At 38.0% G+C, this 22431-nt stretch overlaps 1 protein-coding gene across 1 annotated transcript; it reads left to right on the top strand.

Annotated features, from left to right (window-relative positions):
• Positions 1 to 2229: 2229 nt before the first annotated feature.
• On the top strand, positions 2230 to 16970 carry LOC129561705 (alcohol dehydrogenase 6-like). The gene is made up of 9 exons (XM_088836033.1): positions 2230 to 2247; positions 4130 to 4231; positions 6918 to 7062; positions 9507 to 9594; positions 9700 to 9916; positions 11630 to 11890; positions 13632 to 13764; positions 16137 to 16275; positions 16946 to 16970. Exons 1-9 carry the CDS (start codon positions 2230 to 2232, stop codon positions 16968 to 16970), a joined length of 1128 nt encoding a protein of 375 aa, XP_088692159.1.
• Positions 16971 to 22431: the final 5461 nt, after the last annotated feature.

A 22431-nucleotide genomic window follows, 5' to 3' on the forward strand; every position in this document is an offset into this window, starting at 1 on the left:
ACGCTTACTCCTTGGAAGGAAAGTTATGACCAACCTGGATATCATATTAAAAAGCAGAGACATTACTTTGCCAACCTAGGTCCGTCTAGTCAACGGTATGGTTTTTCCCATGATCATGTATGGATGTGAGAGTTGGACTGTGATGAAAGCTGAGCGCCAAAGAATTGATGCTTTTGAATTGTGGTGCTGGAGAAGACTCTTGGGAGTCCTTTGGACTGCAAGGAGATCCAATCAGTCCATTCTAAAGGAGATCAATCCTGGGTGTTCATTGGAAGGACTGATGCTGAAGCTGAAACTCCAATACTTTGGCTACCTCATGCGACGAGTTGACTCACTGGAAAAGAGTCTGATGCTGGGAGGGATTGGGGGTGGGAGGAGACAGGGACGACAGAGAATGAGATGGCTGGATGGCATCACCGACTCAATGGACATGAGTTTGAGTGAACTCCGGGAGTTGGTGATGGACAGGGAGGCCTGGCGTGCTGTGATTCGTGGGGTCACAGAGAGTCGGACACGACTGAGCAACTGAACTGAACTGAACAGTTCTGTGGCTCAGCTCATAAAGAATCCACCTGCAACACGGGAGACATGGGTTCCATCCCTGGCTTGGCAAGATCCCCTTAAGAAGGGAAAAGCTACCTACCCCAGTATTCTGGCCTGGAGAATTCCATGGACTATATAGTCCATGGGGTCACAAAGAGTCAGACACAACTGAGCAACTTTCACTTTCACTCTTCGTTAGCAATTCTACACACATAAATTTGACAAATTAGATGAAATGGAGTAATTGCTCAAAGATTGCAGACTAAAATACAAAACAGATCACTTACATATTCTTACCTGGAAAATCATCTGGACAGAGGAGCCTGGTGGGCTAGAATCCATGGGGTTGCAAGAGTTGGACACAACTTAGAGACTAAACCAAACCAACCAACCAACATTTGTTATGAAGGTAATTGAATTCACAATTTTCAGTTCAGTTCAGTTCAGTTCAGTCGCTCAGTCGTGTCCGACTCTCCGCGACCCCATAAATCACAGCACACCAGGCCTCCCTGTCCATCACCAACTCCCGGAGTTCACTCAAACTCATGTCCACAGAGTCGGTGATGCCATCCAGCCATCTCATTCTCGGTCGTCCCCTTCTCCTCCGGCCCCCAACCTTTCCCAGCGTCAGAGTTTTTTCCAGTGAGTCAACTCCATCCCAAAATAGAAATCTCTAGACCCAGATGGTTTCATTAAAGAATTCAGACATTTAAGGAATTAATATCAATTCTATATAATCTCTCCCAGAAAATAGAAGAGGAAATAATTTTAAGAAATTATTATTACTATGAAACCAAAATCAGACAAAGATAGTGCAAAGAAAGAAAACTAGTACACCAAGTAGAATTTGTTCCAGATATGTAAACCTGGTTCAATATTTGAAAATTAATCAATATAATCCACTGCAATCTCACAAGCTAAGAAAGAAAATCATATGCTCATATTATGACACAGAAAGAGCATTTAATCTTTTCTTCCCTTCTAGCTAAAACCTGCCTACTGGTGTTACCTTTCATTGGGAATGTATTTCCTTTTCCTCATGTTCATCAGGGTCCTGGTCAAGTCTCTTAATCCACATACAGAGATTTGCTCAAATTCAAATCCTGATTGTCAGGCTTCTCACCCATATTAGTTTCAATTTCTCTGAGTAACCAGCTCAGCATACCAAGAAGTGAGGAGCTTATGCTAAACTCCTAAAGAAAACTAGCTAGTAACATCCTAATTCCTCAACAATGGGACACATGTGTGGAAAACCAATGGATTACTCAAATTTAGACTCATAGATACCATATATGCATTGGAAAAACAACACAGACTCAATTTTATACATGTTATTAGAAATTTTAAACTTGGACATTTAGAAGAACAAATTTAAAATTCAATAGGATGGATACTAGGAGGGGAACCTCATGACTAAGAGAAGAAAAACTTTGCATAATTTCACCTTTTGTGTTTTTGCACTGAGCTAAATCTTTTTCATATTATAATTAGGAACTTTTGTCAAGGAACAGGAAAATCTGTTTCCAGTTATGAGGTGTGTTAATTACCTGATAAATACACAAAGGTCAGGACTCAGCCTCTTGATCAAACAGTGACCTCTACTCTCTTGGACTTTGAAAGTTTTAACCAGAATCTCCTTTTCTCAGTACATTCATCTGTGGCCAGAAGAACACAGAGAAAATCATCATGAGTACCACAGGGAAAGTAAGTATAGTATTCTTTTTTACGTCATATCATAAATGTGTCGACCTGTGTGCTTGTCTATTTACCCACACCTCATCACTCAACTACTCTCTAAACTCCTAAAGGTGGAAGACAATCTTAATCTTAATATCTCTCCTTCCCCTTTTCTTTTATTCCTTTTACGTGCCTTGCCTTTCTTCAGTTTTTTTTTTTTTTCAGTCCTTTAATAGGCAATATATCAAGCCGTATATCAAACTTTACAAAGTTAAAGATATATCTCCTCCTTAAAGGATCTCATAGAGAGACATAGTAATTATGAAAGAGAGTTCAAGGGTAGTAAAAAAAAAGAGAGGGGCATTGCCCTTAATCTTGCCCGGCTTCCCAGAGAAAGTGACATATAAGAGAAAACTTACAGATGTAAGAATTCACCAGGTAAAGGAGGAGACAGTTGTGCAGGTAGACGAAACATGAGGAAAAACAGAAGAAAATTATCCAGAATTTTTCTGTTGTTCCTGAGGGCAGGAAATGACTAGAAATAAGGTTGGAAAGACTGACAGGAAGATCATGGAAAGCTTTGTAGACCATGTCAACAGATTCTGACAAACAGTTGGTGACAATATCATTTTTAGGTAGGGAATTAGCATGATAAGGATTATAGTTCAGGGCTTCCCTGTGGCTCAGACAGGAAAGAATCTGCCTGCAATTGGGAGACCTGGGTTCAATTCAGGTCTGGGTTAGGAAGATCCCCTGGAGGGGGTCATGGCAATCCACTCCAGTATTCTTGCCTGGAGAATCCCCATGGACAGAGGAGCCTGGCGGGCTACAGTCCATGGGGTCACAAAGAATCAGACACAACTGAGCGGCTAAACACAGCAATGTTATAAAAGATGGACTTCAAGATGATGAACCAAGCCAGGTGAAAGACAGTGAGGACTGGACCACACAGTAGCAGCAGAAATGGAGAAGAGGGGTCAGATTACAGAAAATTTTAGATTGTAGAGGTTGAGGGAAAGAGACAAACCAAGGCTCTTTCCAGGTTTCTTTCTTGTATTATTGAATACATTACATGGCAACTCATTGAAACAGAGAAAGCAGAGGAAAGAACAAATTGTGTGCTGTGTCCACCACTGGTCAAGGGAAGGGGAGTGGTGGAAGAAAGAAATAACAGTGTCTTCATGTTTTATCATGTTGAATTTGAGATACCTGTAGGACAGTCCAAAGGGTCACAAAGAGTTGGACATGACTGAGCAACTAAGCACAGTACATTCAAATAGCCAATGAATAGAATCTAAAGCTTAGTAACACGTCTGTTACAAAGATCATCTACATAAAAGTAATAGTTGATTCTATATAAACTAGGTGAAATCACACAGGATAATAATTTATAGTGAGAACAATGATGGGCTGAAATCAGAAACCCTTGAAGGACTACCTTACCACCAACAACCCCTTCAATCTCAGTCTGCCAGTGACCACCACCATTTGATGAAATGAATGCCACAACTAGATGGTCTCCATTCCTGCCTGCACCCCAAAACTGATTCTCTCCCATACCTAAGATCACAAATAACTCTCACACTGCAATGTCATTTCTACCCTGAAACTGAACAATTTTGTTCATCGTAAAAGTATGACATCTATCCTCTTGGTTGTGTAGCAGTATGTAAATACAGTTAGAATTGCAAGACTGATTTGAATACAGAGACTGATAGTACAAGAAAAGTTGAATTGAGGTCAAGAGGCTACATTCTAAGTATATGTAAGCAATGATTTCTTTCTTTTTTTTATCTAGTCTTGAGTGTGAAATAATTGGATTCAACCCTTTAATAATCATCAATATAGGAATTCTCTAACTCACAAGCCTAAGGAGTTTCCCTTTCTGCCTCCGTATTCTTTTTCCCAGGTTATCAGGTGCAGAGCAGCCATAGTCTGGAAGCCTGGTGGATCATTTTCCATTGAGGAGGTAGAAGTGGCTCCACCAAAGGCCAAAGAAGTTCGCATAAAGGTAAAAAAAAAAAAAAAATCCACAATATTTCCACACCAAAACTCAGAGCTGTTCACTGTAGGTTATACATTCTTTTCACAATGTTCAATTCAGAAAGAAAACTACACACTCTTCTATTTCTTTTTTATTAAACATTTCCATTAGTCTTCAAATCCAACCAGAGAAACAGTTAGGAAGGTATAGCATAGGATACATACCCAATGGACACTTATTTTTAACTATTACTAATTAAAAGAAGTTTCTACCCACAAACCATACTTTAATCTGTACTTTCAATTTTATGATATTCTTCATGATATTTAAGCTACCTTGAAATACAGTCCTCCCACTATATCTGAAGGGGATTAGTACCAAGAATAACCCACTCCATACCGAAATCCTAGGAGGCTCAAATTCCTTATAAAAAATGGTGTGGTATTTGCATATAACTTACACACATTCTCCCGTATACTTTAAATCATCTCTGCCAAGTCACTTCAGCTGTGTCTGACTCTTTGCGACTCTATGGACTATAGTCCGCCAGTCTCCTCTGTCCATAGGATTCTCCAGGTAAGAATACTGGAATGGTTTGTTGTGCCCTCCTCCAGGGGATCTTCCTGACCCAGAGGTTGAACCCACGTCTCTTACATCTCCCGCATTGGCAGAAGGGTTCTTTACCACTAGTACCTAGGTTACTTAAAATACCTAATACGAGATAAATGCTATACAAATTGTTGTAAATACAATGTAAATGATATATAAATAGTTGCCAGCATGCAGCAAATTCAAGTTTTGTTTGGAGGGCTTTCTGGATGTTTTTTAAATAATTTCAATCCCTTATTGGTTGAATTCATGAATGAAAAACCCATGGATAAGAAGGACTGACTGTATGTTTTATGAAATTTTGTTTGATTATAGATAAATCAAGACTCGGTCTTTGGAATTCAGGTTAGAGCTGGAAGAGGGTAACAGATACCTATTATTTTAAAAATAAGATTGAAATCAATAATGTACAGGACTGTTGAAGCGGTTAAATAAGAACAGAGACTTCAACTGCTTTTCTCAACCTTGCTTATATGTCTGGAATCATTTAGGAGCTTTGGAAAATGCTGAAAACTGAATCCCACCCTTAGACATTTTGAATTTGTGATTTATCTGGTGTGGAGTGCAGTCTGATCGGGTAAAGAACTAGTGGTAAGAACCCTCCTGCCAAGCAGGAGACCTGGGTTTGATCCTTGGGTTGGGAAGATTCCCTGGAGGAGGGCATGGCAATTCACTCAGTATTCTTGTCTGGAGAATCCCCTGGACAGAGGAGTTTGGCAGGCTACAGTCCATAGGGTTGCAAAGAATCGCACATGATGGATGCAGCTTAGCATGCACACAGGCTGACCGTGAGAGGTTTTAAATATCCCCTAGGTGATTCTAATAAGAGGCTACCAGCCCAGAAGGTACCTCACCTGACTTCTAGTTCAGTTTCTTTTGAATTTTCACTATTTAATGTTAATAATGATGAATAAGTATTGCTTATTAATGGATCACAGAGAGATTATCATTTTGTAAGTTACCTTGCCTGTGCAATCCATGCCCTCTTTTCAAAAAGTCTTCTCTGGCCTATATGATCCGCGGATTGCACAGAAAGTCATTTGGCTATCTCTGTTCACTCTCCACCCACAGGATCGCAACTCATACAGAGAGATGTGGACACCAACTAGAGGACATCCAGCCATTATCTGATAAGCTACAAATCTGAATCTCTCACTCAAGAATTTGAACAAGATACAGAGAATCTTAGCAAGACAGGCGAAGGAGGGAACTAAAGAGGCTGAAGGGGCTCAGGGCTGGCAGTCATTTTTAACCATGCGATCATGATGAATAAGAGAAAGGCTGTCTTCAGAGAATGATAGGAAAATGCTAGATCCATTAGTTCTAACTGCACTGCTTACAGTCAGGTTACAAGGAATTATATGATAGTCTTCAAATTATCCCCCTTTTACATGGTCAAATTTCAATAGATTTCAATTCTTGATTTAGCCGTGTGTGTGTGTGTGTGTGTGTGCGCGTGCACACACACATGCGTTCCAACCCCATACCCATTTTAGAGATGAAGAAACTGAGACTCAGAAGGACAATTTATCCCCTGATCACACAGTTAAACAGGGGTGCAGGGCCAAGATTTCAGCTCTGAACTCTTTAGTAACCACTGCTCTGAGTGCCTCCACTTTAAACTATCTGGCTGATTTACAACAAAAAGTGGAATTACAACTTGTACCAATAACACAACTGTAAAGCCCTCATGTGAAATAAATTAAAGCCTCAATTATAATAGGAGGCATTCTCCCTCTCCTTCCTGTATTCCAATTCCTTCATTTCTATAATTGGTCTTGCTCCTCCACACTCCCACTTACAAGCTCCAGTGAAGCACAAAGTGAGACCTTTGATGCCACATGTAGTTTTACAATGGTCTCTTCTGAGCCCATCCTACCCTCTCCAGTAAGTTTTAAAGTCATCATTTGATTCCAAAATTAGCTAGTGAAAAACATTTCATTGATTGAAACACATTACTGGCCCTTGTCCAGAATTAAAACTAAGAAATGAATGCATTAATATTAATGCAGCATATCAAACTACCAAAACACTTTACAACATTAACAATTCTAGAACATCTCTGAGACAGAGAAAACTATATTACTTTTTGCCTTCCATACAGATGGTGGCCACAGCGCTCTGTGGGACCGAGATGAAAATATTGAAGGATAAAAATCTTCAGCACCAACACTACCCTATCATCATGGGCCATGAAGGAGCTGGAATAGTCGAGAGTGTGGGAGAAGGAGTGAGCACAGTGAAAGCAGGTATGAACTGGTACCTGGAATTAGGAAATAGCAGCAACTTGGAACCCACCTCAGGGATAAAAAGCATCCCTTAAATTATGTTAAGATTAAGTGAAATAAAAGGTAAAATATTGCCCATTTCTTAGAAAAGGAGGGTTAAGTATAAATTACAGAAAAGTACTAAATGCATTCTTTATACTTATATTTTGATATTAATAAAAATAAAAAATAGAATGCACTGAAATTGAACCTGAAAGAAAGTGCAAATGAGACAAAAATTTCCTCAAAAAAATCAACTGAGAGAAACTGTTGAACAATTGTTTAAATGAAGCATATGATAAATAGTTAAACTATGATAAACAGTTGAACACATTAGTGAACTAAATAGGGAAGAAGTTCAGAACTGGATCAAATATATGTAGATATTTAATATAGGATTAAGTTTACCTTTCAAATTTGGGGGGGAAACATGGATTTCAATATATGATATTGAAACAACCGGATAGTTTTCTGGAGAATAAAAGTAACTTGAGTTGCTATTACATTCTTTATAGAAAGAATGATGCTATATGAATCCAAGAATTAAATGTGAAAAGTGGAACCATAGAAGTATTATAAATTATTGTAACAGAACATTTTGTAATACCTCGGAGAAGGGAAGGAAATTTTAACCAACACAAAAAATTCAGATGTAAAATAACATATTGATAAATTTGAAAATAAAGTTCTTTAAAATTCTGTGTTAAAATAAACCCTCCCCCAAATCAACAAGCCAATATGACAGTGGGCAAATTTCTTTAATTTATAAAGAATTCTTTAACACTAACTTATGAAAATTGGCAAAGGAAATATACATCTAGTTTTGGGGGAATATATAGAGAGATATAGATATATACACATATACACACAATTGCTTTTTAAGCATGTGAGAAGATGCCCAATCTCAAACCCGAAATAAATTAAAATTTTAAAGACAACAGAAAAACACTGTTTATCTAAAAACTTAGCAAAGACTTGAAAGTGTAATATTTAGGGCTGACAACCTCTAAGGTTGTAAGACCAAAGTTCTCAACCTCAGTTGACAGGCTGTCAGCTGGGGCTACAGCCCTCATCTCCTTGAAGCTGCTCACATTCCTTCTCATGGGGCCCCTTCACCACCCACTTCTAGGCTCAAAGCAGCAATGGCACATCAAGTCCTTCTCATGCTCTGAATCACTTTTTCTTCCTCTTCTGCTTTCCTCTTGTCTCCTTTCATGGATCTTTGGTCCACCTAAATAACCCAGGATAATCTCCTATTTTAATGTCAATTGCTTAGTAATCTTAATTACATCTGCAAAGACTCTCTTCTGTCCATGTAACATTCACAGGCATGATAACTTGACATATTTAGTTTCTGGGAATTAGGATAAGATCATTGGTGAGCCATTTTAGAAATTCTGCCTACCACAGACCATGTGTGCTCAAAATATTTATTGCATTGTTCATTTTCATGTCAGGAAGAAGAAATAATAAAAATAGAAAGCAACCTAAATGTCTGTCAGTATACAGGGGGCTGCTTAAATAAATTATGATATATTTATATAGCAGAATACTATGTAAATATTAAATAAATGATAGAATGCTCTATATACTAAGATAAGAAATCTCTAAGATTAACTGTTAAATAAAAAAAGCAAGGCCTATGATAGGGTACATAGTATTCTAGTTTTTGTATTTCTAAAGGGATTACGTCTCTGAAAAATACCTTGGATATTGATAAAGGTAATTGTCTTTAGGGTGGGATAAGGAAGACTGGAGACTTGGATGTCAATTTTCACTTGTGTTGTTTAAATTTTACCATGAGTGTGTATTATTTTTTAAAAAACTGAAAATAAATGAAATTCTACAAATTATTTTTACAGAAAATATGAAGTAAATTGCTCTGGTTTACAAGGATAGACAATGCGGCAGTCAGTAAGTCCATCACAGGCAGGTTATTCTAATATCCTTCTTATACTTTGAACATTAGTAGAGAAAACTGCCTACCTCTGGAGAAAGGATTGATGTAAAACACAGATGATAGCATGGAGACAATCCTCTCTCCCTGATCCAGAAGCTTATTCTGTGAGTTTGTGGTATCCATACAATTTTAAACCCAATTCCTGACAGCAGAAGTTTTATAGAAAATGTAAGAAAAGACTTGGCTCAGTGGTTACATGACAAAGTCATCTGGTGCCTCAAGAGGAACTTAGAAAGAAGGCAAATCTGAGGCCAGCCCCTTGGGAGTCAGACATTGAGCCCAGAGCTAGACACACATGACAAAGATATCTCCTTTTTTGTAAGTATTCTCCACAATAACAAGCACAATTAAATGTGGAGCTAATTCTTAGTTATATTTTCTTGAGTGCCTTGTTGTTGAGTTCCTGAGATATAGCTATCTCTTTACTTTAAAAATAATGCCTTCATAAATGATTTTGCTCTCTTAGGAGACAAAGTTATCACACTCTTTCTACCACAGTGTGGAGAATGCACCTCTTGCCTTAATCCTGCAGACAACTTTTGTAGAAAATTCAAGTAAGTATTTACAAACTTTTTTTTTAATTAATTCAATTTCCTTAAAAGGAATCTAAACTTTCTAATTCCAAATAAATGTTTTTTGTTTGCTTTTGTCTATAAAAGACATGAAGAAACCCACCTGATGTCTGATGGTACCAGTAGGTTTACCTGCAAGGGAAAACCAGTATACCACTTTGGGAATACAAGCACCTTCTCTGAATACACAGTAATCAGTGAAATCTCAGTCGCCAAGATTGATGCAGCTGCACCTCTGGAGAAAGTATTCCTAGTTAGCTGTGGTTTTTCTACTGGGTATGGTGGTGCAATCAATACTGCCAAGGTGAGAAGCATTTATATCCATTATGAATGTAATTGTTGACATATAGAGTTGGAAGGCCTTATGTATCTGGGCCATGTCTGATCATATAGCCTGAGAGAGACTCGCAAACCTGCCTCAAAACATCCTCAAGTTCTTTATTATTGTCTAGTCACCTATACTCCCTTGCACATATTCCCCATTCCCTCTTGGTCTGTAGTATGTGGCAAATTAAGTCTAGATGCCATTCACAAGTGGAGACATCAGGAATTCCTGGGAGTTAAACATAATACAGTTTAAAAATGGCTATGTATCCTTCCATATTCCAGTTAATTCTTTTTTTCTTTCAACATACATTTATGGGGCCATTCACTGTTCCAGGTGCTGGGATTCAACAGCTAAAAGTGCCCACTGAGCTATTCTGTTGTATCAAATAACAGATGATGATCAGTTCAGTTCAGTTCAGTTCAGTCGCTCAGTCGTGTCCGACTCTCCGCGACTCCATGAATCACAGCACGCCAGGCCTCCCTGTCCATCACCAACTCCTGGAGTTCACTCAAACTCATGTCCATCGAGTTGGTGATGCCATCCAGCCATCTCATTCTCTGTCGTCCCCGTCTCCTCCCGCCCCCAATCCCCCCCAGCATCAGAGTCTTTTCCAGTGAGTCAGCTCGTCTCATGGGGTGGCCAAAGTATTGGAGTTTCAGCTTTAGCGTCAGTTCTTCCAATGATGATCAGTTCCTATAAAAACAAAAGGGAAGTAAAAAGACCAATTGATGGAGATGTTGGCATATAAAACAGACTAGTCAGGTAATCCCACTCTGGTTGAATGGGTTACAGATTTGTTTTTGTTTTTTTTTTCTTTTTGGTGGTACCACATTGACTTGCAGGATCTCAGTTTACCAACAAGGGACTAAATACAAGCCACAGCAGTGAAAGCCTGGAATCCTAACCACTAGGTCACTGGGGAACTCTAGAGTAGGTTACTGTTAAATGACAGTTTCGGGAATATCACCCAAATCTGCCTAGCTTCTTTCTTTAAGTGGTTAATAAATTTCCTTTATAATTTTTTTTTCCTTTGTATTTCTTATTTTGTATTGGAATATAGCCGATTAACAATGCTGTGACAGTTTTAGGTGAACAGCAAAGGCACTCAGCCATACTCAGCCATGTATCCATTCTCCCCCAAACCCCTCTCCCATCCAGGCTGAAGCAGCAAGTGAATCTTAGTTCTTTATTTTTTCCAATCTCCATTAGTCCCCATACTATCCAGAGACTTCGTATGGGGTTCAATTTAAATTAGTTTCATTTTAGACCCACTAAAAAATAAGTCTTTACCTTTGTAAGGCACTGACATTATAAGTGAAGCAAAGTTTATGGATATCCAAAAGAAAAGAGAAGGGAAATGTTGCAAGAAGGTGGAAAACTCAAAAATATATGAAATTAAATACTTTGTTAAATAAGTCTTAAGAGTCAATGAAAGTTCATTAAACTTTTTCTACTTACCCTAATTCCTGAGACTTGAAACTCTTTTTACAGGTTAGTTTTTGCTCCTCTGTCAAAAAGTATCCCATATCTAGAAATATGTTGAGAAGCTCAAACTCTCTAGTCACATGTATTATTTGAAGATGGCCTTTGTTTATGTCTCATAAAAAAAGTACATTCAGATCTTGTCTGTCCAATCAAGTAACAGTATATGTTCTCTTTGCTCTTTTTTTTCTGCCTTTGGGTATGCAGGTGACCCCAGGCTCCACTTGTGCTGTGTTTGGTCTGGGAGGAGTTGGCCTGTCTGTTATCATGGGCTGCAAAGCAGCTGGAGCAACCAGGATCATTGCAGTGGACATCAATAAAGACAAATTTGAGAAGGCAAAGGAAGTGGGTGCCACTGAGTGCATCAACCCACAGGACTATGAGAAACCCATCCAAGAAGTTTTATTTGACCTGACAGGTGATGGTGTGGACTTTAGCTTTGAGGTCATTGGAAATCCAGAAACTGTGGTATGTGATTCCCAATTGTGAAAATTACCAATATTTCTACCAGTTTTTTTTTTTTTAAGATTTATTTATTTATTGGCTGTAGTGGGTCTTCATTGCTGCACACAGGACTTCCTCTAGTTGTGGTGAGTGAGGGCTACTCTTTACTATGGCACATGGGCTTCTCATTTCCACGGATTTTCTCTCATGGAGCACAGGCTCTAGGCGCCTGGGCTTCAGTAGTCGCAGTGCATGGGCTCAGAAGTTGTGGCACACGGGCTTAATCGTGCCACGGCATGTGGGATCTTCCCTGACCAGGTATCGTATCTGTGTCCCCTGCATTGGAAGGCAGATTCTTCTCGATTGGACCACCAGGGAAGCCCCCAGTCTTTATTTCAGATTTTTAACTGAGTGAAAAATCTAAGATTCCCGCCACAATCTTCTATTTAATTCATTTTGTGCCCCTGACATCCCACCTGGTACCTTCTGTCTACTCATAAAGCTGTTCACTATCCCAAACACTGAACCCCCATACTGAGTTTTCTTCTCCCTCTGTTGCATTATATCAATACTATTCCTTCAAATAAGCAGACAGCCTACAATAGACAGGGAAAAAAAGCTTTGTAAGGAATTCTCACTGAATTATTTCATAATAAGGAGCAGCTTAGTAACTATAACTTCCAAGCCAGAAGATTTAAGTGTGATAAGAATAATTAATGACCCTGCAAAGCTCTACACTTTCACTGAAGTCTTTCATGTTGGATCTGAGATAATCGTCCAAGAAACGTTATTTACCAACCTTGATTAAAAGAGTTCATTTCAAGAATGAAGGGGAAAAAATGGTAATTTTTCTGGCTGAATATGGTTTATGTAAGAATATAAATGGATAGGAAATTATTTCACAATTTGAGACTCTCTTTGGGACTGTAGAAATAGCATACTATTGGGTTGCATGTCTCCATCTTCTAATCAGCTCCATGAAAACCCAAGACCTGTCTCTTCCAACTGAAACCCTTTCCTCAGCTTACAAAATGTTTCCATTCCTCACTACACATAAATCCCCTCATCTGTAAAATGATACAACAAAATCTTTGTCACAGGCTTTCCTAAAGATAGTCTTGCTCCGAAAAATAGTGTTTGAAAATAAATAATGGGAACATGTTTATTTATAACTTTGCTAATATATGATGCTATACAAATAGCCAACTATATTTTTCAGTATCTAAAAGAATATGCTAAATCGCTTCACTCATGTCTGACTCTTTGCAACCCCACAGACTATAGCCCACCAGGCTCCTCTGTGCATGGATTTCTCCAGGCAAAAATACTGGGATGGGTTGCCATTCCCTTCTCCAGGGGATCTTCCTAACCCAGGGATTGAACCCGCATCACTAACATCTCCTGCATTGGCAGAAAGCTTCTTTATCACTAGGGCTAGCTGGGAAGCCCTATGAATATGTCAGCTCTAACTAACCACCAGTGTCAGTAATGGTTCTTATAAAAATTATTACTACTACCATGGGTGCCTTTATTTTCATTTTCTGATTTTCATTTATTGTACCAAATACTATACTCTGTAGCACACAATGTCTTATTTATGTTTCAGCTCATTCTTAAAAGATAAATGTTATTTCAGATGAGGACATGGAGCATCAAAAAAGCATGTCACAGACCACTGAGAACAGTCAAGATGAGATTCAGACTTAGGTCCAACTCTCAAGTACACCTTTTAACCTCCTCACTGTTTTGCATTGCTTTACAACAGGCAGCTGCCCTGGCCTCCTGCCATGAGAGCCATGGGGTCTGCGTGATTATTGGGTTGCTCGTTGGTGTCCAACTCAACATCAGTGGCCACTTGTTCTTCTCAGGACGTTCTTTAAAGGGATCTGTTTATGGAGGTATGAATGATTCGGGGAAGAATGGAAATGTGTGGGATTATAGAGGAGGGAAGTAGAGAAATGTGTAATGAATGCTTGAATGAGAGCTTTAGATTATAGCTTTTGTTTCAACACATAAGTATCTAAGATAAGGGGATGAATATTGATGTATGCAGTTGCTTCTTAGTAATTTTTTTTTCTCATGAAAAGGAAGAGATTTTTTTTTTATTCACTAGTGTCCAAAATTTAATACAAATTCTAAATCAAAAAGGAAAGGCAATACTGTGATGAATAACTATATTCAATTCAGTTATATGATGGCCAACTGGAATTCTTTGGAGAATATACTGAGTTATTAGTAAATGGTTCAACTAATGTTGAATCTTACCCAAAACAATTGAGGTAGCATTGTATAACTCAAAGACATTAAACATAATGAACTCATGATTAAAAAGAGAAATGACCGATAAAAGTGAAAGAAAATATTTTTTCCAGAGGAGAAAAAATTTTTCATAGAATCCCTTGGTTTTCCATTTTTTAAACCTGCCTTAGAACTTATGTATTTTAAAGACTTTAGTAGAGTTTTCTTACTGAGGAAGTAGAAAACAAACTAAAATAAATCTGTGTAGGATTCTAGGCTCATAAGCAAGCAACCTGATACTTAAGAGAAATAAACTTATCTAGAGATTTGGGGGAAATTTGAATCCTTGGCAAAAGAGATAAGAACCAGGAGCTACATGAATTTGGGGGACTGGTGATCCATTTGTGTTCTCCCAACTACTTATGGCAGTGTACTGTAGATACCAGGAATCTTACCGAATTCATGGGTGTAGAGTAGAAAAATGGCATGGCCAACCAAAAAAAGTAATAAATCAGTTTAATTATAAGTTCCCCCATTTGGGATAATTAGACATACCCATTGCTGTTTCCCTCTAGAGACAATATTTCTCTCAGAGACAATAATTGTTGATTCTAAATACACATACTCAGTTAACTCTTGTAAAATAGGGTCACTAATATTTCAAATAAAACTCACAAGGAAACTATTTTGCTCGACACCTATGCATTCATATAATGGTCATGAATGTAAGTTAATTTCTTCTACAGATAGTATAATCCATTGGTTTCAAAGGTTTTCAGTTAAAGGATAGCCTCTAATGACAGGACTGCTAAACCTCCTATAATGTACACAGTGAAAAAATTTTCCCCCTAAAATTAGTGGCCTTGTTCAGAAACACTATCTAGCCTAGTTCTATGTTCCTGGACCTACCTCTTTTTTTTTTGTTTTCTTGGTTAAAAGAAGAAACAAAAAACAAGTGAAAGTGTTCTTTACATAGATATAAAAATGCTTTATCAGATCACCAATCACCCGGTAGAAAAGACATCAAAAGTTTTCACAAGAAAAAAAGGTAACTATGTGTGGTGATGGATTAGTTTAATAGTAATCATTTCATAATATATACATATATCAAAGCATTATATTAAACATATAAAACAAATATGTTACATATTAATTACACTTCAGTTTTTTAAACGATAAAAACAAATAGAAAAAGACACCATGCCTCATGTCATAACACACAGCATCAGTTAGAATTCTTGATTACAAATAATTAAAACAAACTTAAACAGAAAATAAATGTATTGGAAATGTTTTAGATTGTGTTGAGAATAGTTTTGGGAAGGCTCGAGAAACTGGCTCGGGCTGGAACCAAGGAAAGCAAGTAACTGCCAAGACCCTGTCACAGAACCAGCTGCTTAGGACACTGTTGCCTCCTTGCAAAATCACACACTCACCCTAGGCAGAAGTGAGCAGACCACCAAATACTGTGTGGTGACTCACTGGGCATGTCGCTCAGCACAGTGCTAAACATGAAGACAATGTTTCTTGAGAATCACAAGAACAGAGAAAACACAATGCTAAGTTTTATATTATCTTAACTGACCCCATCTTTCCCTGTGCAATTTTACTTCCTGAAGGCACATTTTATCCTTATCTTGCTTTATTAACATTCATTTTTCAAAAGCTGTCACTGAGCACTGCTATGGTGAAAGTTCTTCTCTTCCCTTAATATTTGGCTCTTTCATGAAGCTGCAGATCAACACACAACAACACACACACACACACACACGAAGCATCTCTAAGAAGAGGTCCATGTTCTAGTTGCTGTAAACAAATACTCCTCTGCAGGCCCAGAGGTCTCCTCCAGGATAATAGCCTTCCACACAGAGTATATGACTGGGACAGGCATTCATTCTCCTGATGGTCCAGACAAGTTAGCAGGAAATCCTTGTATTTCCTCAAAACCAACACCTCCAGCAACAAATTGTAGGGCCTTTCTTGTATACTGGCTCTCATGTATAAAATCTATTGTTAATCTGTGTATTTCCAGGCTGGAAAGGCAGAGATGGTGCCTCTAAACTGATTTCTGATTATATGGCAAAGAAGATTAACCTAGATGCACTAATTACCCATACTCTGAATCTTGACAAAATCAATGAAGCAGTTGAATTAATGAAAACTGGAAAATGGCAAGTGACTCACATAATTTTTATGTCTGAGTATTTGGGTCCAAGAGAAAGGGTGTGTGGAGGTAGGGGAGGCAATGGAAGGGAAGTCACGGCTGGAGAAGCCACATACAGGCAACTGAAGGAGGTTTCAGGAATTTGCAAATAATCTCCTTCCCATATGTATTTTGTTTTATTACCACTTTATAAAATTCATAATTCTTAAAATACTTAAATGATCACCTACCCTTACCACTAGAATTTTATTTCCAATTTGGTATTGCTTTAAATGCACATTAGCTTACTGAAGTTAGCTCATAAAATTCTAGCCCAAATTTAAGTTCATAATTTATGAAAAGACAATTATTATTTTTGTCATTCTATTTCAAAGGAGAAATTATCTCTAGAATTCTAAATTCTAGCACCTATCTTTGGCCCACAACCCAGACATTAGCCATAAACTGGGCATTAGTATTCCCCAAGAGATTATAAGCCTACTTACATATTCCTTACTCTTGGGGTTTCATATAATTTTGAAAAATCTCATAGCTGATTTAATCTGCCTATTTTCACCTAAACTTAAGGAAAGGGAATCCAATTTATTCATTGGTATACAAAGTGCAAATTTGAAATTCAAATCACAAATATTGCTTTAGAAACATTTCAACTTTTTTTTTCTTTCCTTTCTTTTTAGTGTCCGCTGTGTCCTGTTACTTTAAGTATGATGCTCACCAACTAAATACCATTGACATAATTTCACGAGTTAGAATTATCAACACAATGCTGTTTCTATCTACTTGCCTCTGATTCATTTAGCAATGGGCTCATATCCAGCTTCTATTGTCACCACTTCATCACCATTGTTCTTATGTGATCAAGTGTCACCCAGGAACATCCTCCCTTGTAGAGCTAGATTAAGGTTGATTTGAATCACCCAATCCCAGACCCTTCAAATAAACAAAAATCACCCAGGATACTCCCATTTCATAGTTTTCTCTATGTCTGAGCCCATGTTTCCTTGCACACTGTTTCTTCAACATCAAGCTCTGCCTCATTTCACACCAAAGAAAACTCACCATTCATGAGTTTATTGTATTGTGGCTTATTCAATAAGCCACAAGTTCCAGGAAATCTGGAACTCTGGAAACCTCCCAAGAAGCCCTCATCCAATGACTGACAAAAGTTGCTCGAAAATACACAGTCCACAGAGTATCCCTATAAGATTAAACTCCAATTGTCCTCTTTGATAGTCAGCTTTAAAAACACACTCTTACACCCATATGCATAGCAGCATTATTCATAATAGCCAAAAAGTGGAAGCAACCCAAGTGTCCATCAACAGATGATGGATTAAAAAAAAATTGTGCATGTACACATAATGGAATTATATTCACCCCTAAAAGGAAGGAAACTCTGACACATGGATGATAACATGGATGAAACTTGAAGACATTATGCTAAGTGAAAAAAAATCAGTTATGCAAGTACAATTGTGAGCTGGACCCCATTGTAAGATGGACCCCAATGATCCCCACCTTCTGGTATTCACGCCCTTGTGTAATCCCCTCTCCTTAAATGTGGGTTGGACTTAATGACTCAATTTTCACAGCAGAAATGATGAGATATCATTTCTGAAATTGAGTTTTATTCCATCTGGGGAATGTCTCTCTTCGATTGCTTGTTCTGAGAGAAGCCAGCTGGTACATCAAGAAGCATCCTGAGGAGAGGGCCTGAGCTTAGGAATGGATCCTATGAGGCCTGTGAACAGCTATGTAAGTAAAACTGGAAGAACATTCTTCCTGAGCCAAGCTTTGAAATGACCAGCCCTAGCCAATACCTCAATTACAGCTTTGTGAGAAACCCTGAACCAAACCCCTCAGCTCAGCTGTTCCCTGATTCCTGACTAATAGACACTTTGAAAACACAAATGCTTGTTTTAAAGCACTAAGCAACAGTAACTAATATACTGGTAGTAAGTGAGATAGGGTCTCTCTTGGCATGCTCTTGGGATAAAATTACTGTAAGTCTTCTGTGATTAATTTGGATGGGATACAGATTACAGGATATGTGCTGCCTTGTGCAGTATTTTTAGCACTTGAGAGATAAGATGGTAATGGTAATTATGAGGACTGTGGATCTGGTTATTGTTAAGCGTCATAAATCCACTGAAAGAAAAAAATGATAGGCTTGAGTCAGACAACAATCAACCAAGAGAATAACTAACGACCACAAGACTTCTATAGCGCATTTAAATGTCCCCTTATCTCCTACAACTAGAGGACAAATTGGGCTGAAAAATCAGGCCAATTATTTAATTATGATATTAGCAAAATTGCAGAGAAGTTTTCATCTATAAATCTGTCACTAAAACCAGGGCAATGATAGGAAAGGGGTGATATCTTAAAACTGAACTGGACTCTCTTAACTTTGAACTGCAGATTCTCCTAAATGCTATAGGCCTAAAGAAGTGTGCCACTCCCCGTTGCCACAGGTAGTAGCCTCTCCTTGCCTGGAGACCACAAGGAGCCTTACTAAGGTGAATACCTCATAAAATGATACTTGCCTCCTTAAAGGTATACCTTTACTTCTCTTCATGATTTCTAGGCCAGTAAATGCATTCAAATCTCAGTTTGACTAGGGAAATAGTTTTTGGGTTTTTTTTAACTACAAAATCTGGCTCACATGTATTAGCAATTAGAAAAACATGTTGAAACCAATCATAAGCATTCTAAACCAGAGACTATAAGGGACAGATTGTTGGAATAGGAGCAATCTCTTATAACTCATGATTTAATTCCTGAGAAGGACAATTGGAGTCAGTTCTGTGCCAGTGGAATGGCTCCTCAAAGCTTGGAGGAAAAATAATGCCTTACAATAAATGAGATGAAGACACCATAAATGCTTTAGAAGAAGCCAACAGGTTTAGAGAAGAGTGATGTCGGCATCATGTGAGCATGAAACACTCCCTTTGTCTCTCCCCTTCAATCTATAACCAGTAAAACATCCATAACTCAATAAAAGTCCCTCCACCCAACACACGAGGATGTCAGAGATTTCCACATCTGTACATCTGAAAGTCAGTAGACTGGAACACACAGAGGAGGCAGAACTGAAGAAACTATGGAGGCAGTCCCTGGGATCCCAGCTCACCAGCTGTGGTGGCTGAGCCTGTAGCCACAGAGAACCTGTTAGCAACAGGGGAGGTGACACACACGACTCCAGTCTTCTGGCTATGCAGCAGTGGGGCCTTCGACTCTGTCCCTGAAACCTCCCATGACTCCAGCTCACTGTCATCCACAATGGCAGCTCCTGTGAACTCCAACAGCACAGATGCAGCAGAGGGACCTAATACCTTAGCTCTTCCTCCCACCCTCCTTCTCTCCCTATGGTGGGAACTCAGGTGATCCTAGATGTGGTGGAGGCCCCAACCAACCCAGTGCCCCAGCCAGTGATGCCAGTGACAGCAGCAACCCCAGGATCAATAAGGCACCAGCAACCCCAAAGGCATAAGCAGTATCAACAAGGGTACTGGGCAACACCTCTGGCAGGGACAGGGCAGAGTGGGAATATCTCAAATATAGCCAGAGGCAGCTTATGTAAGAAAACTCAAAAAGTTAAACTATATTGCCAACCATAGAGTTATATTTCATAAATATAAATCTGTTTTGTTGAAAAAAAAGGCCTTTAATTACAATTTATCAAATTATTAGATTCAAGTTAAAAAAAAAAAAAAAAGCTTAAAGATGTTTGCTACTTCAAATGCACCAGCAGAGGGACAACCCATCAAGCACCATGAAAAAACATGATAACATGAATCACAAAAAGAGATTAATAATTCTCCAAAAATCAAACTTAAAGTCAGAGAATACTCTGATCTAACTGATAGAAATTTCAAAATAGTGGTCATGAAAAAACTCAATAAGCTATAAGAAAATTCAGAAAGGAAGTTCAGTGATCTCAGGAATAAAATTAATAAGCAAAAATAAAATTAATAAGCAGAAGGAATACTTTTCCAAAGAGATCGGAGCTCTCAAATAAAGAATCAAATTCTGGAACCAAAGAACTCAATAAATGAGATGTAGATTACATTGGAAAGCACTAAAAATAAAGACCATATGTAAGAGAGAATCAGTGACCGTAAAGATAGAAACCTAGAAATGATACAGGTAAGAGAGGAGTGAGAACTAACATCTTTTTAAAATGAAAAAATAATATGAGAGCTATCTGACTCCATTAGGAAGGACAATATAAATATTAAAGGGCATCCAAGGAGGAAAAGAGAGGGAGATGGGAGCAGAGAGTTTATTTAAAGAAACAGTAACTGAGAACTTGCCAAACCTGAGGGAGGAACTAGGTAAACAAGTCTACAAAGCTAAGAGAACACCGAATTACCCCAATGCAAAAAGAAATTCTCCAAAACGCAGTCTATTAAAACTGTCAAAATTTAATGACAGGAAAGAATTTTAAAGGCAGTCAAGGACAAAAGGACAGTGACTTATAAAGGAACCTCATTAGGCTACAACAGATGTCTCCACAGCAACTCTACAGGCCAGCAGAGTAGAACGACACACTCAAAATATTGAAAGATAAAAAAAAATCAGCCAAGAACACTCTATTTAGGAAAGTCACCTTTAACATATGAAAGAGAAATAAAGACTTTCTCAGATAAACAAAAGCGGAGGGATTTCATTACCGCCAAACGTGCCTTATAAGAAATGTTGATAGGAGCTCCTGTACCTGAAATGAAAAGGCAAGTGTAGCAAACTTTGTGTAAGATGCTAAATGGACAAAAGGAATCAGAAAATTGCAACTCTATATCAGAATAAGTTGTTAAACAACAGCATAAATGTTAAAGGGGGGAAAGCAGGAAAAATAACTATAACTACTTCAATCTGGTAACCAACTCACACCATAAAAAGGGATAATCTGAGACAACCTAAATGAGCGACTGAACTGAACTGAACTGAAACATAAAAGGGGAAGAAGGAAAGGATGGAACCTGTACAGGCAAGTGAAGATAAGATGTTATCAGCAGGAAAAGGACTATTTTATCTGTGAGATGTTTTGTGCAAACCTCATGGTAACCACAAAACATAAATCTAGAGCAGAGATATGAAATATTTAAAAGAAGAGGAAACCAAGAAAAATATCATAGGAAAGCACCAAACTGAAATATCAGACAGAAACACAAAGAAATAGAGATATAGAATAACTGGAAAACAAAAGATAAAATGGCAGTACTAAGTCCCCATTTATCACTTATCACCCTAAAAGTAAAATGATTGAATTCACTAACCAAAAGATACAGAGTGGTCGGATTGTTTGTTTTTGCTTTTATTTATTGTGGCTTGGAAGATTAATCTAGGAAAATATTGTTACAATTTATGTCAGAGAATGTTTTGCCTATGTTCTCTTCTAGGAGTTTTATGATGTCATATCTTATACTTAGGTGTTTAAACCATTTTGAACTTATTTTTGTATACGGGTGAGGGAATGTTCTAATGTCACTAATTTATATGTAGCTTTCCAGTTTTTCCAACACCTCTTGCTGAAGACTGTCTTTTCTCCATTGAATATTCTTGACTCCTTCATTGTAGATTGGATTGGCTATAGGTGTCTGGGCTCCCTGTTTTGTTCCAGTGATCACTGTATGTCTGTTTTTGTGCCAATACCATGCTGCTTTGGTTACAATACTTTGTAGTATTATCCCAAGTAGCATTTTCAAGTGTTTTAAAACTATGGCTCATGCCATAGTTTCCCATGAGCAACGTGGTGACCTCAAAAACCAGCAATATTTGTTTCCGTAAAGTGTGCCCTTTCCAGTATCTTAGATATTTTCATATTTTGATGGCTAGAGTAGCAAATATAAACCAAGAGACAATATACATATCAGAAAAAGAAGATTCAAAGAATGTAAAGGCCTTCTGGTCATTGTTAAAAGATAAATCATACATAGTAAATTACTGGTGAAAGATGGTTTAAAACAACCCCAACTTAAGTCTACAAGAAACATGTGTGATTTTGTAATTTTTTAAGACAAATAATTTTAAATGTCTTTAAAATTCTATAACAACATACTCTTCTCAACTAATTCCAGTAGTCATGTACAGATGTAAGAGTTGGACCATAAAGAAGGCTGAGTGCCAAAGAATTAATGCTTTTGAACTGTGGTGCTGGAGA

Source organism: Moschus berezovskii, chromosome 5 (genome assembly GCF_049115385.1).
Source record: "Moschus berezovskii isolate FMDL1 chromosome 5, NW_MosBer_1.0, whole genome shotgun sequence".
In the NCBI taxonomy this organism is placed as follows: domain Eukaryota; kingdom Metazoa; phylum Chordata; class Mammalia; order Artiodactyla; family Moschidae; genus Moschus; species Moschus berezovskii.